General features: G+C 41.5%; 2 protein-coding genes across 8 annotated transcripts in view; one reads left to right on the top strand and one right to left on the bottom strand.

Annotated features, from left to right (window-relative positions):
- Positions 1–16,003, bottom strand: part of CMSS1 (cms1 ribosomal small subunit homolog) — a 244,960-nt gene that overhangs the window by 25,998 nt on the left and 202,959 nt on the right. The window contains exon 1 of one of the 2 annotated variants that reach the window (XM_075034290.1): positions 6,470–6,718. The exons of the other annotated variant lie outside the window; for it this stretch is intronic. Coding sequence (XP_074890391.1) covers positions 6,470–6,566 — 97 coding nt within the window. The 5' untranslated portion in view covers positions 6,567–6,718. Of the gene's footprint in view, positions 1–6,469; positions 6,719–16,003 lie in introns of those variants that run through there. 2 annotated transcript variants of the gene reach the window in all.
- Positions 6,817–16,003, top strand: part of FILIP1L (filamin A interacting protein 1 like) — a 212,393-nt gene continuing 203,206 nt past the window's right edge. For 5 of the 6 annotated variants that reach the window (XM_075034236.1, XM_075034239.1, XM_075034238.1 and 2 more), the window contains exon 1: positions 6,818–6,956. The gene's annotated coding sequence lies outside the window, so the exon portion shown is untranslated. Of the gene's footprint in view, positions 6,957–16,003 lie in introns of all 6 variants that reach the window. The other variant, XM_075034234.1, reaches the window with a different exon arrangement.

Below are 16,003 nucleotides of genomic sequence, written 5' to 3'. Positions count from 1 at the left end.
TGCCCAGAGTCAGAGATACACTCCTGGTCCGAAGATTCTCTGGGTCTGAACAGGAATCCCTGCTTTCTCCCTTATGCCCCCATCAGGGCTACATATCAGTAATTAACTAGAATTACTTGCATGAAAACAAAGTTTGTACACAATTTATTATTGTTCCCCCCTCCCCGCTTTCCCCTTCCCCCGACTTCCATCTTCCTCTGACTGTTCTAAAATTGCCTCATATCTGAAACCAGACTTTAAATAAAGCCTGTGTTTTCTGATTTTTAACAAAAAGCCCTGTACACTGTGGAAATAGGTTTTGTATTTGTTATGCTCTCTTTCTAGTTTCAGATACGTTACAGGAATGTATGTGCTTGTCATTACCCTGTAGGTGGGCATAGTTCATTCAATTTGGGTGTGCTATGATGGATTAATTTCAGGCTGCTTTGCAGGCTATGTTTTTATTTACTAGTTGATTAAACAGTACTGATCTGTGTTCATCCTTGCTCAGCTGAGAGGCCTCCTCTTGCCACCGCAGTTATGCTGATCACAGCAACTGGGCTAAAAATGGTGATGACAGTATTTTAACGTACCACTACGGTATCACTCCTCAAGGCAGCAGGAAACATGAAGCTCTGGCAGGTCCTGCTGTGCTGCCCACCAGTATCCAAAGGAACAGATGAGGTCTTTTAAATAAAACAGGCCTGGCTGGGGGGCTGATTAACTAAGAAAAAAGGTTTAACATTTTAAATATTTTAAAGCATTCCAAGCTCAGCTACTTCCCTGACAAAAGGAAAGGGATAGAGAGACAAGGAGAGGCCATCAGAAGGGATGGAAAGGTGCCGCGTAGCAGTGGGAGAAGCAGGTATGAAAGCCAGTGGTGTGCAGTGGCAATAGGCAAGCAGCAGCTCAAACTGCCTCCTGGACAGATCCCAAATTACTCATCTGTGTGTCACCAGCACTGTTAATCCAGAAAGGAGGATCTCTTTCATGTCTACCACGACAATCCTCTCCAAGTTCCCTCTCTGTAGGCAATGGACAGCTTTGAATTTTCCTGTTGAGAAGCCTAATAATAGCTCGGATACCCTGGAGCCCAAGGTGTAAAGCCAACTGGCCAAGCAATAGCTGTGAAGCTCTTTTGGGGACCTCCAGACCAGCCACGTGGAATGGTTAAGAATGCAAATTTTATTCTTAATGTGGTTCTTCAGACCAGTTGCTGGCTATTTACCACGACAATACTTTAGAAAGTGCTAGTAAATTAGATAAAATGTTAGTTACAAAACTAATCTGGCCTTGGGGAAAATCAACACACAACCATTGCATCGAAAATAGCTACAACAGTGTCAGTACCCTCTTAATTTCTCACACTGCTCTGACTAGATTAGAATGGGTCCACTGGCATCCCCAGAAAGATAAATAATTCTCCCCATTATGGGCACATATCATCTGCAGTGTTACAACTGAGAAATCCAGATGACAGATTACAGAAAAAAAAAACCCCAACATTCCCTTACCTCCCTTGAATAAGGATTAGCTAAATCATTTTAAACAGTAGAGTAGAACAAGATTTAGTCTAAAAATCAGTGAGAGAACACATATATGGACAGGAAATGAAAAAAGACTATTTAATTGCATCAAAAGACATAATAATACAGCTCAGTGGAAATCTTTGATGCAAGGAAGAATGACAACATGGCTAAGCAGTGTGCCACTTCAATAATTAATGAAGATTTTTTTTTTTTTTTCATTATAGCTTTTGCAACTCCAGTTTTAAAACACTGATGAAGTGTTCATACTTTTCTCACCAGGGTCATAAATCAAATATAGTGCCTTCACTCATAAGGCCTTAAAATACTTGGGTACTTTGACCATTTGGAACTAAAGAGGAAAAACTGTGAATGAACTGGTATCTGTTAGTGTTACTAGGAAGTCAAAAGTTGCACGTAAAGCTCTGTTGCAAGTGACTACCAGTTAATTACCATTTCTTCGTTAACTTTCCCTGTCAGCCTACTGCAGCAGAGAACAGAGCTGCCTCCCTCCCTGGGCTGAGATAATCTCCACGGTAATTACATGTGGTGCCAGTGCTCCATCATCCCAAACCAGCCACGGTCCCCCAAGGTCTGGGCACTGTTTTCCCTTCCCATCTCTATGAACTAAGGACTCCTTTCCCCAAACAGGCCTATTCCAGCACAACAGTAAGTTTCTGTATCTGCGAGGATGCCTTGGACCACAGACTCTACCTGCCAAGGTAGAAGTAAAAAAGGTATTTTAAAGTGTACTTGTGAGGCATACCTAAAGGACATATAATATGAGACTGAGCAGAAACAGAGTCCTATCAAAGAATCAAAAGCGCTTCAATTTTGTCCCATTAGGTAACATTCAGATGGCATAAGCTCCTTCCCGCTCCATCCATCCTAAGCCTGTGCCAAGCCAGAGTTTCTTGCAAACAGTCTGTAGGAATTTCCTTAATAGTTTCTAAGTATCAGCAATAGCTTGTGCTACAAAGACAACATTCTTCCAAAAATGTAAACCCCTTCCCTAGGCAGTTCAGAAGGCACATCTACCACAAACAATTTTTTTTGCCCAATAAATCTGGTGACAGGATATTCAGTTTAGGTTCCTCTTTCTTACATTGAATGGCAATTTAAATTAAAATCACTGCCAGTTCAAACAAAAAAGAACAGGTCTTAATGGAATAATATCAAATTAATTTTCACTATGCTCCAATATGATAAAAATTTTTTAGCACACAGACATAACTATGTGCCATGCAAAGAATCTCCCACAGAGCATTTGTAAAAACTGCCCCTCCGTTATCCCTTATTTTTAACACCTTCTCTTTTAATATTCATAATGGGTACTTCCAAGCTTGTTTTTGACACATCTTGACTTGCTGACTGGGAGTGACCCAGAAGACAAAATAAAGGGCATTTCGGAGAATAAGACCAGAGGAAATCCTCTGGTGTACACATGTAAGCACAGAAGAATAAACATGATCAATGTTAGGCCCAGCTTGTAGTAGAGCTACAACCCAGCCCTATTCATAATTTGACTTTTTCTTTTTTATATACTGCCTTATAAGACAGAAACATGTCAGAAAAATCACAGAAAGTGACTGATCAGATGTAAAAGTAGCAGGCCACCCTCCTTCTAATAAAAATAACTTTTTCTCCTGCAAGACAAGGGTTGAATTTGACATCCTATTGCTGCCTCGCACAAGGAATAACAGCATCACCAAGGTAAAAACGGAGAACTCAATATTCATTTAGTCACTGTAGTTTTAAAACCTATGGTAAGCAAAGGGCAAACACAAAGATTTGACATGTTAGGAATATGACAGGCCCCTTTATTGTTTGTGATCCAACTTAATTTCTTCATTACGGGCCTGCCAAACAAGAGCAAACAGAGCCTGAAGATACAATAATACATCAGCACAGAGTGCAAATCAGTTCTGCTGTTTACTCTAGTACCCTTCGCCAATGACACAAGGGAAGGCTCAGATGACACCCACAAATTGCTGCAGTCTCCTCATTTCTCTTTCTTTTCTTCTCTCAAAAACTATCCTTTATGCTGAAACTTCCAATAATCTTCTTAAATCTCCAAATTCAGTTTAAAAGCATATTTCTAGAGAGATGGGGAGGTGGGAGACAGTTTTGTTTGTACGTAGCACGGGTTTTGGCTGTTTACAAATCCACTGGATGAACGTTATAAAATTAAATACTTAACCTTGTAAAAAAGGCTTCTCTTCTTTACAGATGCCAGGCATTATATACCCTACAGCCACTTTAGAAACCACTCAAAATGATGCCAGCAATACTGTGCAACAGTTTATGCTAATAAGAGAACACTCTATCCAACTCTGAAAAGCAGAGTAATGGGGCAAGCCAGGATACAGTTGACCACATTGGAAACTGGCGAAGCCATTATGGTTCACATATCTCACCTTGTGAAATGTTCCATGGGATCTTTAAACAACTACAAGAGCCTAGGAATTTTGGGTTAATAGAAAAAAAAATCAGTTCACAAATACTAGTTACAGAATGTATGACTGGACGAGGGGCAACCCCACAAGGCTGGCTTGAAAGAAGTATCAATCCCAACAGAGGCATCTGAGAGAGGAAGCGGCCTGGGCTCTGGAAAAGCTAGATCCAGATCATTCCAGAGGAAACGCTACCAAAGAAGGCTGGGTAGTCAAAGAGAAAAACTGCCTACAAAGAAGCAGAAAGACTGTCCAGCATCATACGGAAAACACAAGTTATGAGCCCAGGAGAAGCTAGGCACAAACTAGGGCCCAACTCCCTACTACATTTCCCTCTTGGTGGTGTGGACAGGAGACTCATGCAAAAGCCATGCTAAAGAAAACTTGAGTGTATACAGCTGTCAACCAAAATACTGTTCCATCCATATTGACGAACTCATACAACCACTCTTAAAGCATTTTCCCCTCCTTTCAGGAAGTTCACATTAGTGGGGTTAGTCAGGCAACATTTACAGCCCTGTACACACGAACAGTACTGCTCTATAAAAGCCTCCCCAAAGATTAACACTCCCTCCACAAAGCCAACCAACATATTATTTATATAAGCAAGAACTCACTCTTCCTCCACAAAATTCATATAGGAGAAGTGCATGTCACAGTTCCTGGCAAAGTATGACTATTCCTGTGCTTTAGGACCCACCGAGCACTGTGATTCCTTCTTTTTCTAAGAACTACCGATCTATCATGTGTGGAAGCTGCTCCAGCTGTTTGCTGCAGAAGGTGAAGAGTACTAACTCATGCTGGGGAGCAGTACATATTCCCTCCCTTATCCTCATCTCCTTCACACTCTAAATGAGGGAATCTGTGGCAATTTCAATATCCCAACGCTGGAGAGGGAGGCAGAAATGGCAGTGGCACTGCGGAGCTAGAATTGGTAGGGTTGATCTGGATCGCATCAGGGTACCACCCTGGAATGCAGATAGCATGATGCTGTTGGGTGTTTAATGATGTCAGTATCCCATACATTTAGAATTTCACTACTTAGTGTTAGTATGTCACTCAACATATGTCTATTTGAAGGCAGACTCATTCCTTTTTCAGGTCCTCTCTTCAAATACCAGCATCCTTCATTTGTTATAATATTCACTCCTAACAAACACTTATTCTTGTTAATGGGGAAGAAATAGGTAAATCAGGAGGAAAGAGGAACTTGGATAAATCCATAAAACTCCTTAATGGGTGGGCTCTAGCCTAGGTCTATGAGCAAGTTATGCCCAGGAATGTAGTACGGTCCCAGATGTGATGTCTCCCTTAATACTGCAGGAGATTCATATTTTCTACTGTACTCCCACTATCTTGGGAAGCAGCTGTAGTTTACAGCTGTAGTTTTTGTTTGAAGGTAACACACAGAGTCTGTCTGACCCTGTGGACTTAAAGCCTATAGATCATGATAAAATTACACAGTGGAACTTGTCAAAAATAGTAGGCTTCAATTAAAAAAATATATAGCACACTTTGCAAAAACTTAGCGGCCAAAATTATTGTTCACAGATACACATTGCTACTTTACTGACGACTGGTATAATTCAGGCCTCTGGGGCTCAAAAACATTTTGCAGACATATACATCTACACTATAAGGTTATCACAGTCCTGATGTTTTCTCAGGTTTTCTCTGAATATTGAAGATTGCATGCATGCATATAATGTAGCATACACTTAGATATATGTTACCACCAACAAATATATCCCACTGAAGAACAATACTGCAAACAATCTTTTGTCTCAACTCTGCTCTATGTCTTAAACACAGAACGTGAGAGCAGACATTTTGAGTTGCTCAGATTTCTGCAGCTTTTTTTATTCAGAAGCCTTCATATGACATAGCAGTATCAGGTCCCTGTTTGACAGGGTATCACGTTGACTCCTATCAAGTTAAACTCTCCTTCAGGTTAAGAACAAAATACCCTGCCATGTTGCCACATAGAGTTTAGAGTGGCAAATTCCCTGGATTATAAAGCATCTGTTGAAAAGCAGTTCCCTATCTAAGGCACAAGGGTTATGTTTCTATGCCTCTTATTCTTTTGCTTCCTCCTCTGCATATACTACATATTTCTCTGCAGTTTTGCCTCTGATATCGCAGTTTGTACTGCCCTTTCAAGCTACCCTAGCATCTCAAATTTATACAGTACCAGAATATACATTTGTGGATTTAACTCACTTTTCCAAAAAGTATTACTATAAGAGCAAGTGAAAGGAAGGATCATTTCTTACAGACAGAAGCTTTTAGGGAAATACTACACACTCTGCTGTGTTAAGGTTTTTGAGAGTAGGAAAGGCGACAGGCTTTTCATCTATGTTGGTGCTCTCTATTTAAGACTAGCAATTAAAATGCAATCTCTCATCTGTACAGGTCTTTTGTGAACTGGCATGCAGCTCATTTGTCTAAATGATCAAATAAAGCACATTATGACTCCATCAGTTGCAACTGCCGTAAAAATAGAGCTCATACCTACATTCATTTGCTGCAAGCAGTTGGTTGATTGCTTTTCTGTCCTTTTACGTTGCAGTCCTGTTCCCTTAGATCTTCTCTTTGTAGAGAGTGACATGCTGGGAGGTCAGTTTTCTGACAAGGTCATCTGCCTCCAGAGTATGAAGAGAACTGCATGGAAAGTGGGTTGGGCTATATTTAGAGTTTGGTCCAACTCTGTGCCAAGGTCCCCCCGCTGTCTCTCTCTTGCAGCACCGTCTCAGGTCTATTCTTGCAGATTCTCAGCCCACAGAACATACGAGGAGAAGAAAGTCGCTCTGAGCTACTACTGGATCGAGGTTTTTGCAATTTGCTAAAAACAAGTGGATCAGGAGCTCAGATGAGGACTCCTTAAATCCCTCACTCTTCCAGTATTTATTTTTCTTTGTTCAAGTGGATTTGCCCTTTCCAAGTGAATAAGGAGAGGAAACTGCCTGGGATACAGCAAAAAAGAGTCTCCGGAGCTAAGGTAAGCTTGCTTCATTTTTGTATTGTCATCATAATTAGAGAGCAGTTGATGATGACCTGGATCAGATATTCTGTTTCTGCTAGACCAATTCTGCATGTCAGCATTAGGTTTCTTTGGATAATGAAATTCTCAATTTCGAAACATCAATTTTCATTTATCACTGTCTACAGAAAATGGGAAAATAAAAGGATATCAGCATCTGCAATAGAATATACATTATCTGATTTTACCTGGTTAAATCAATGTAAAAAGCACACAGCCATGCCAATAGACTATATAATTCTGAAAGTAAGAGAAAAACAGATGTGTGACTATATGCATGATGATTGCATATATAGGCATGCATTTAGATGTGCTGAGTGATGTTTTATCCATATCATTTTGTACAATATGAGAAAGTATGGCTTCAGGTTTGCAATACAGGGCTTGCTGTGAATAGCACAGATATAAAAAAATTAATAAATTAATAGATGAACACATGCTGAAATCCCTTTACAGCTCCAAAGAAGTTGCTCGGCTTCAACCAGAGTACAAGTAGGATTAAAGATCATATTGAATTCTGTCTCCTTTCCACTGTATGCTTTACACTGGTCCTGCATTGCTTCTCCTTTTAAAAACATATATGGCTGAACAGTTTTCCTCAGCACCATTTTAAACTGTTGTCATTCCTAAGGGGAAAAAAGCCTGGACAGAGTACAGCACTGCATGCCTGTCTGTAAGGAGATCCTAACACACTTCAGGTCACATGGACATGATGATACTGTGGTGTGGACTCCAACATGAGAAGATTGTTATCATGTAAAGACACTCCGGAGCCATGGATTTAGCACTGGCACACACACACGCTCTCTAATGCAACATGACCATAGCAAACACACAGGAATGGTAACCTGAAGAAGTAGGGTAGAAAGGTCCACTTTACCCAAAGGTCCAAACACCGATGCGACAGCATCAAAAAGTTCTTCGTAACATAAACACTATGTAAAAGTCTTAGCAGAAACTTCTGAAGAAAGGCAGGTGGGTTCTAGATTAATAGTAAGCAAAGGGCAAGAGAGGTCACTAAGTCTCTGGGAGTTCATCTAAGCCAGGACGACCGGGTGAATTCCTGCACTTATTTCAGGTCGTCTTTTCTTAATATATCTGCTGGTTAAACAATGCCATGCATCAGGCTGAAAAAGTAAATGATTACAAGGTGGCAAAAGTCTTACCTGCTGAAGAAACTTCTGATTTTGGTTACTCTCCACTCTGTATAGGATCATCTCATTGTCCTTTGCTTCTGATTATTGCTTAGTAATTTATGCTTAGAGTCTTGAGTGTTATTTGGAGGACGTAATAAACACCATCCATTTCACACAAAACATCTTCCTAGCGGTCCTGAGTCTCTTTAACAAATGGTAATTAGGGTAGCATGCCATGGAGCCAAACAGGCTGTGTGGCATGTGATAATTCAGATTCATCCAGAAGGTTTGTATTGCAAGAAATCAAAGGAGAGGCTGTTATGGGCGGGTTACTGAAGTATTGCAAATGCATTCATCGAGTTCATCAGCAAGTAAGAGGCTTCACAGTATAAAAGCAACTAGTGCAGCCTAAGATTGGCAACAACCTTTTATAAACAGGTTATAAACAGTGCATATGTTGTTATACACCGATAGAAAAGAGGACAAATACATCTTTATAAATTATTAAATGTTCAGGTTTTGCCTGAAGTTATTGCTTAATGAACCAACTTAGTTTTTGTGACACTGTGGCACCAATTCTCCGTTTGTGTGTGGGAAAATGTTATTTCCCCATCAATGTTAGAGACATCGGGGTGTAGGGGGTGGCTTAAAAAAAAGCAGTACGGATGTGACTGTAGCTCACTAACACAGCATTCACAAAGACCCCCTGGCAGAGGGGCGGGAGCGCTGCTGCGTCCCAGTGGCAGCCAAGAACTGGCTTGTTTTGAAGGGAGGGTCATCACACCTTCACCACAGGAGCTGAGCCCAAAAGGCCTCTGCCACCCAAACTGGTGGGAGGTTTGTTGGCATACAGATGAGAGGATGACAGCAATGGCAAACAGCAGTTATCACTTTGATGATAAATATGAGCACGGCATTACTGGAAGAAGTTAGAAAGAGGCACATCTGAGTGAACAGGCCTCATGTCCTAATGCAGCCAAACCTCAGTCTGCTCCTAACCTCTTCCTGGTTGCGGCTGATCCTGCTTGGTAGGATCCTACTCTTCCTATTCTCTCCTCTCCGTTCTAAAATTCCAGCACCAGAACGAGCTAGCTTCATCTTGCTAAGGTATGACCTCCAATGGGCATGATGTGCCCATCCTAGTGGAGACCACCAAGGAAGGGGGGGGGGGGGGGGGCAGGATTTTTTTCCTCCTCTAGTGCAGGAAAGAAAGACTGAAACCCTTCACTTCTATTTGGGCTTAGAAGGTGCTGAAATCTACCTTCCTCACTGGGGCTGGAGGGCACGGCTATATACGTTGATTGACATATCCAAGGTTGAGGAGGAGGAGGAGGAGGAGGAAGAGGAGACTTGGCTGATGATATATGCTGCCAGCTGGCCAGGCAAAGTTCCAAGGGGACGCTCACAAACTCCTGGCTCTGGCACTGTCACCCTCAGCTGACAGGTGTAAGCAGGGTCGGAGCCAGATGGCTAAATCCAAACAGCGCCAGGGGGATGAGTAAGTCCCACCAGTAGTCAGATCCCTACTACTGCTCGCTGTATTTATGTCCCTGCCTGGGGGCTTTCTCCTGGTACAACCAAACAACAAACGATGCTGGGATTTTCCTCCCTCCCTGCCAAACGGAACTGACAGAAACAAGGTGGGGTTTTGAGGGGAGTCAAAGCATACCTCAACTCATCCTGAAACAAGTGCCTTTAGCAAGAGGCCATGTCAGACACTACAGCATCATTGGCACACGGCTCTCTAGTCAGTCAGCAGGACCTAGGACTCGCCTCCACCCACCACCATCATTGCATAGCTGGTGCTGCAGCCAGCGTCCAGGCAGGGGTACCCAAAAGGGGATGGAAGAGTGTGAGAAGGGTAAAGGTGGCACCTAGAGAGTCAGTCTGAGAGTACTTGGGTACAGTTCTCTGTGTGTAAGCCTGCATGAGGAGGGAGCGCAATATTTGGTATGAAAACAAGTTGCTACAGGTGATGAAGCAGCTCTACCTCAACATCTGCACAGACATTCTCTTTCAAAACCTTTTGTGACTATTGCCATGACTCCTGAATATACTTTCCAGGAAGGGACAGAGGATGATGTGCCAATGCATGCTGTATTAGAAAGACAGACACTTACAGGCACAGAAAAATCACAACACTATAGTTAAGCAAACAGTTAATTAAATAATTGCAGTCATTCTGTTAAAGAGTATTTTCCCTTTAGACTTACACGTAACAGGGAAGGGGAAGGAAACCAAAGTTCATACTCGTAACAAGCCATATAGCCCCAAGCTTTGTCTGACCTGCTTTCACAAATCCATCTCTCAAAAACAGGAGGAAAAAAACCCAACAGAACTTTTCCGTAGGGTCTCCTGCTGCATTATGCTCTCTGTGCACCAGAGGTATAGTGGTATCTTGTTGCAAAGAACAGTCTACTCTGAGGTGAGGAACAGCCTCAGCATTCTGCATTTTCTTTCAGTCTGATACAGTGCTGGGACTAATGGAAAGATCTCCGATACTGGTTTTCACATTTTGCATTAGAGAATATTACTTTTAACCATGGCAAATTCACTCTTGTCTACCCAAAGCACAGTAAAGCTTCATGCTCACATCTAAGCAGAACAAGGCACAGAAAAAAAATTCACTTGAAGATCTGGGTACTCTACAGGCCTGCACTGCCAAACTGCTTTGCAGCTGCAACTGCCAGCTCCAAACTGGTGAAAACTGCAGGCAGACCACTGTCTGCTATACTCAGTGCCTTATTTGTTGCCCAGACACCTTTGTGGTCGCATTCAGTAAAGTTTTATGGGTCTCAGCCCTTACTTCGGTGATTATTCAGGATTGGTACACAATCCATTAATGTGAGATATGGTTTGCTGTGCACAGCCTCTGCATAAAAACAGGAATCTGGGGTCTTCTCAGTGCAGGGGAAGGGGAGGCAGAAGGAACAGCCACACCTGACCTCAGACATTGACCATCAGTGTAACTGAGGACAGAACAGATGCAGCCTGCTTTCCCCCGGTCACATCTGCATCTCTTCTCTTGCACTCATACAAATGCACATATGTATGTACACAGTTGTGTCCAGACAAATGACAAAGTTGCAGGAGGTGGAGACCCACTCTCTATCCATTAAAAGCAAAACAGTATTTTAGGCTAAGACGAAGCATCTCCTTTGAAAAATGCATTTATTTTATATGGACTTTCAGTTTGGCTAGATGAAAGAGAGAACTATGAAAGCTTTCCCTAAAAATGATGAGAATGAAACTAAACAACTGAAAGCAGTTTACCTGGAATGTTATAAAACAGTGTGCAGGGGTATGAGACAGCATGTACATACCCAGAGCAGCGGTGGTTATCTATACTTGAAAATATGCTTTCAGAAGTATTTAAAAATTGAGGACATTGTTTTCTCATTTTCATAGAGCTGTTCTCAACTCCAAGATCAGTGACAGCTACAGAAGTAAGCTGAAAACAGAGTGCTCCAGTGGGGCACACGTTTCTTACGGCAGTAATGGAGGTACACAGCATGCTCGCAGAAAAACCTTTGCTCTCTCAGGGATGCTCAGCAGGAGCTGGGAGCCTGGGAAAGTACCAGCACAGCAATGGCTGTGTTTTGCTGAAGCGGTTTCTCTATGAATGGTGTATGCACAGCTTTCTGCTGCTCTGTGACATCTGCTAAGGAAAAGGATTAGATGCAAGGCTAATTTTATCAGCACATTTCATTTGAAGATGAAGGTGGCTAACTTTAAAACAATTCCCAATGAAGATCCCACCCATACAACGTGACATAGTCATGCAGGAAAAAAGAGTTAAAACTGGGATTATACAAAACTAACACAAATTTCTTATCCTCCATTACGTAAGCCTAAATCCTTTCAATCGCAGCAAATTCACAGTGATCACTACTGGGGCTAAAACGCCACAGAAAGTAATCCAAAAACACTGAATTCTTTTGTCTCAAACATCAGAGAGTAAAAGTGCATATGCACTGCTGCAAAACTGTAAATTACAATTTTACATAAAATGAAATTTGGACTAAACATAGTCCTGTTAAAATAAAACCTTGGACGTGAACTTTTCCATTTTTCACTCATAACCAGCTATTTAGTACACCAATCTGTTCCTCAGGCATTCACTTGAACAGGAGAACAGTGTCCAAATCTCTAGCACGTAAATAACATTAAAAACCCCCAGTATTTACAACACGGTTGTATTTAGCACAGTACTCATGCAATTTTCTTAACCACTAATAATATTGCAGAAGAATATAAGAGCAAAGGATGAAAAGAATGTAAAATAATCCCCAAATGAATGACAAACGTTTTAGATACTCTCCCTAAAGAGACAATTTAAAAGTCATGTGCAAAATACAGTGAAAAATAGGTATTTTACATCAACTCTTGTCTGTCTTTAAGAATGCTCAATTTAAATAGAAAATGAGTGGCAGCCATTCTTCTTGTTACTATGTTTTATTCTGCTAACACAATGGTTAGAGATGTCATCCAATACAACTTGATGTGTACTATTGTTTGTCTACTCACACAATACCTGCCTAAAAGAGTGGGAAGGCAAGGAAATCCCGCTTGGGAGGAAAGTGGGGCAGTACAGGACAAGCTTGTCAGTATACAAGAAAAAGGAAGGGTAGAGATGATGCACCAGGACTCGTGTGTTGAGCACGTGCTGTTGCTGTGCAGTTTGTCTCGCGAAACCAAGCCAATGGGCTGCACATTCCTCACTGTACATTCACCTGCTGACCAGCACCAGCCCACTTAGAGGGTGAGACAACTCAGGTTGCAATGGAGTTTCTTGATATAGGTAAGTAGACGCTAAGAGATTGAAACCGTGTGACCTCTCAACTCCTTTGCAACAGGAAACTTGAGACTCCTGAAGGGGGAAAAACAGAGCATTCGCTCCCCCTCACACCAACTTTCATCCAACCTCCAGCTGTCTGAGCTGGACAACATGTAGTCTAATTATAGGTTTCTTGAGTCTTCCAAGAGATTGTCCCCTTACGTGGGCAAAGAATCTCACTAATCTCTTTCAGAGCACAGATCGTCCTCCATTTTAGACTCTTCTTCTGCCCTATCACAAGTGTGTAAGTTGGGTTCCCCACCAAGTTTGCTCCTTGCCAGTGAAACAAAAGGAAGAAATGCCACGTTTCATCAAGCTATGCAGGGTATGGAGTGACCACTGGAGAAGGCACGGCTTGCTTCTTCTCTACTGTCCTTTCCTGTGACATGTCACTTAAAAAGAGCTGTTAACATTGAAGACGTTTTTATTATTAAAAGTGCAAAGCTACGGTATGTACTGAGCAGTTTCATACTTTACCATTGTTGAGGATGTACTACATACATGAGTTGATATGCTGTTTTCTTTGCACTTTCTGTACATACCCACTACACGTAGTCAGAAGAGGGAATCCTAGAGGATGTATTTGGATGGAAGTCAGGTGCATCTTTAGGCTTTGTTATATTAAAGAGCTTGGGAGTACACATTTCTACATCTGAAAGGGATTGCTTAGCCTTTAGCAAATCACTAGCACTTCTTCCATCTCAGCTTATTTTACTGCAAAAAACAAGATGCAGAAATTTCCCTTAATGGGGTGTTTTAGAGCCTAAACAACATAAGTAAAGTGCTATGGGATTCTTGAAGAAAGTGCTATAGTAGAATAAAATAAAAGTTGTTTATTATGTTCAGACAGAAAGGACATGAAGACCCTTTCCTTACCCCTTGAAAAAACATGAGTGTTTTTAGAAATATTTTTGAGAATCCAAACCAGTTGCATTCAGATTATTAAGATAAAAAACAAACTTGGGGCTCACTCTGTCAGAGAGACACAGCTCAGTGGGATCCCTTTTAACTTAAGAGTTACAATTCTCCAGTCTCAGTACTGACAGCCACAATCACAGGCTTCTTTGTCATGTCTTTGCTATTCAGCAGCTTCTGGGAGAGTGTCCTGACATAAAAGAAGAGAATGATAAGGGCTAGCCCTATCCAAAGGGTTTCACTACCGCATCCAGCTCAAGGACAAACTGATGACAGACTATGTAAAACTGGGGTCAGAATATACATGGTATGCGAGAGACAGAAGCAGTGCTTTATCTAGGCCTTGAAGTCTCAACTCTGAAGACAGCCTCGTAAGGCAGATATCCTCTGGTATCCCGTACGAATTCACACACTGTGAATTCTTCATTCGAGACCCTGTTGGGAAACGTAGTCTCCTCCTGCTTGATTTACTGCAGAACTGCTGATAAGGAAACCCCGCTGTAGCAGAACACTACCCATAGCACAACAGAGATGAGATAGGCAGCACATCTGCTGAGGGGAGATCAGCGTCTTAGTCAAAGTTACAGAAAACAGGAACTGTAAAATAATCCAAGTCTTACAATATGGAAAACACCATAGCCCTCAAATCAGAGATACTCTGTCTCTCACTGTCTGTCTTTGGCAGCAGAAATAATGGCCATATACAATTAATACTATCAAACAGAGCCCAGCATAGCAATAAAAAAAAAAAAATCCTACGTATGTCATGGTAATTTTATCCTTTTGTTTATTTTTTTAAACTGAACTAATTACTTAGCTCGGCAATGGTCAGGACTGGAAGGCTGCACCAGAACTGTAATGAAGGTAAAACCCTGGGGAACAATTTTGATTATAGTGGAGGTTTCAGCTGACTACATTTTAATTAATCAGAGTAGTACAGCACTCTGAATTCCCAGGTATCCCATTTCAACCTGCAGACTAACATGACTTGTTTTAGGGCATATTTTAACATTGTTCTAATAAATTCTTCAACAGTTCTTTTAAATCTCAGAAGTAATCTAATTTCTTTTTTATTTTTATTATGGAGGCTTTCAATAGGCATTTCAACTATAAATCACTAAAATGATGTGGCTGTGGAATGCCAAAAATAGACTCAGAAACCAAATACCTCTTCAATATTTGTATTAATTTAAAGGACAGCAAATTTCCTAATTACAAAACAAAAGAAGTTTTTTCATATCAATAAAGCACTTCAATTTAAAATGGGTCTCTATTATCATAAGACAAGCCACAGCAGCATTTGTTTAAAATGCTCAGCAGTGAGCCAGCATAATAATATTAGATATCATCAGCTGTAAGTTAAACACGTAAGTTGTCAATGACAAGAGAAAAGCAGGATGTTCAGGGTTCAACGTGCAGTGCAGTGTCTACGTTGTCTGTATAATCCAGACCTAAGTGAGCCAAGCTTAAGGCCTGACAAAACATGTGCAGAATTATGTGGCAAACAAAGAACCAGATCCCAAAATAAGCAAGTTTTGAGCTAACACATCATAAGACCCAGCACAGATGGTGTAATTTATACCTTTAAATTCACAAAGCACATAAATTTTCTTTGCATTCTTCTCTGCGTCCTGAATTCACCAGTGTTTTGCTACTGTATGGAAAGGAGAAAGTTAAATCCCCAGGACTCTGCCGGTTACTACTGAGACACTGCAGTCCCCAACATCAGTTCAATGTGACCTGCAGAGGTGGTTGTACACTGCCCCTATCCAGCAGCAGCAGTAAATACCAGATCTTCCTCCAGTAGTGATGTAAAAACCATAAAAAGGTCCAGACATCATGAAAGGACCAGGGGAAAAACCTAGGACAGCCATCAAGCAGAGAGGACTAAACCCAAGAGAAGGGCAGAGCACACCACTGAAGCTAGTGGCAGTGGTGGCAGGAAAGGGGACAAGAACAACAGACATGGAGCTCTAGCTCTGAGGCAGTACAATTCTCCATGTCGATTGTGTCAAAAATGCTTTGTTTTCTACAAAACCCAACCCTCTTTCCTCCTAAACGGGGTGAGCCGCTGCACCACCTGCTTGATGTCTGGGAGGTCATGGAGCTGCTCCTTG

The sequence above is a fragment of the Buteo buteo genome, chromosome 8 (assembly GCF_964188355.1).
Source record: "Buteo buteo chromosome 8, bButBut1.hap1.1, whole genome shotgun sequence".
Taxonomy (NCBI): Eukaryota; Metazoa; Chordata; class Aves; order Accipitriformes; family Accipitridae; genus Buteo; species Buteo buteo.
The sequence above is the reverse complement of the archived record's forward strand: the minus strand, read 5'-3'. Positions and strand labels throughout refer to the sequence as shown.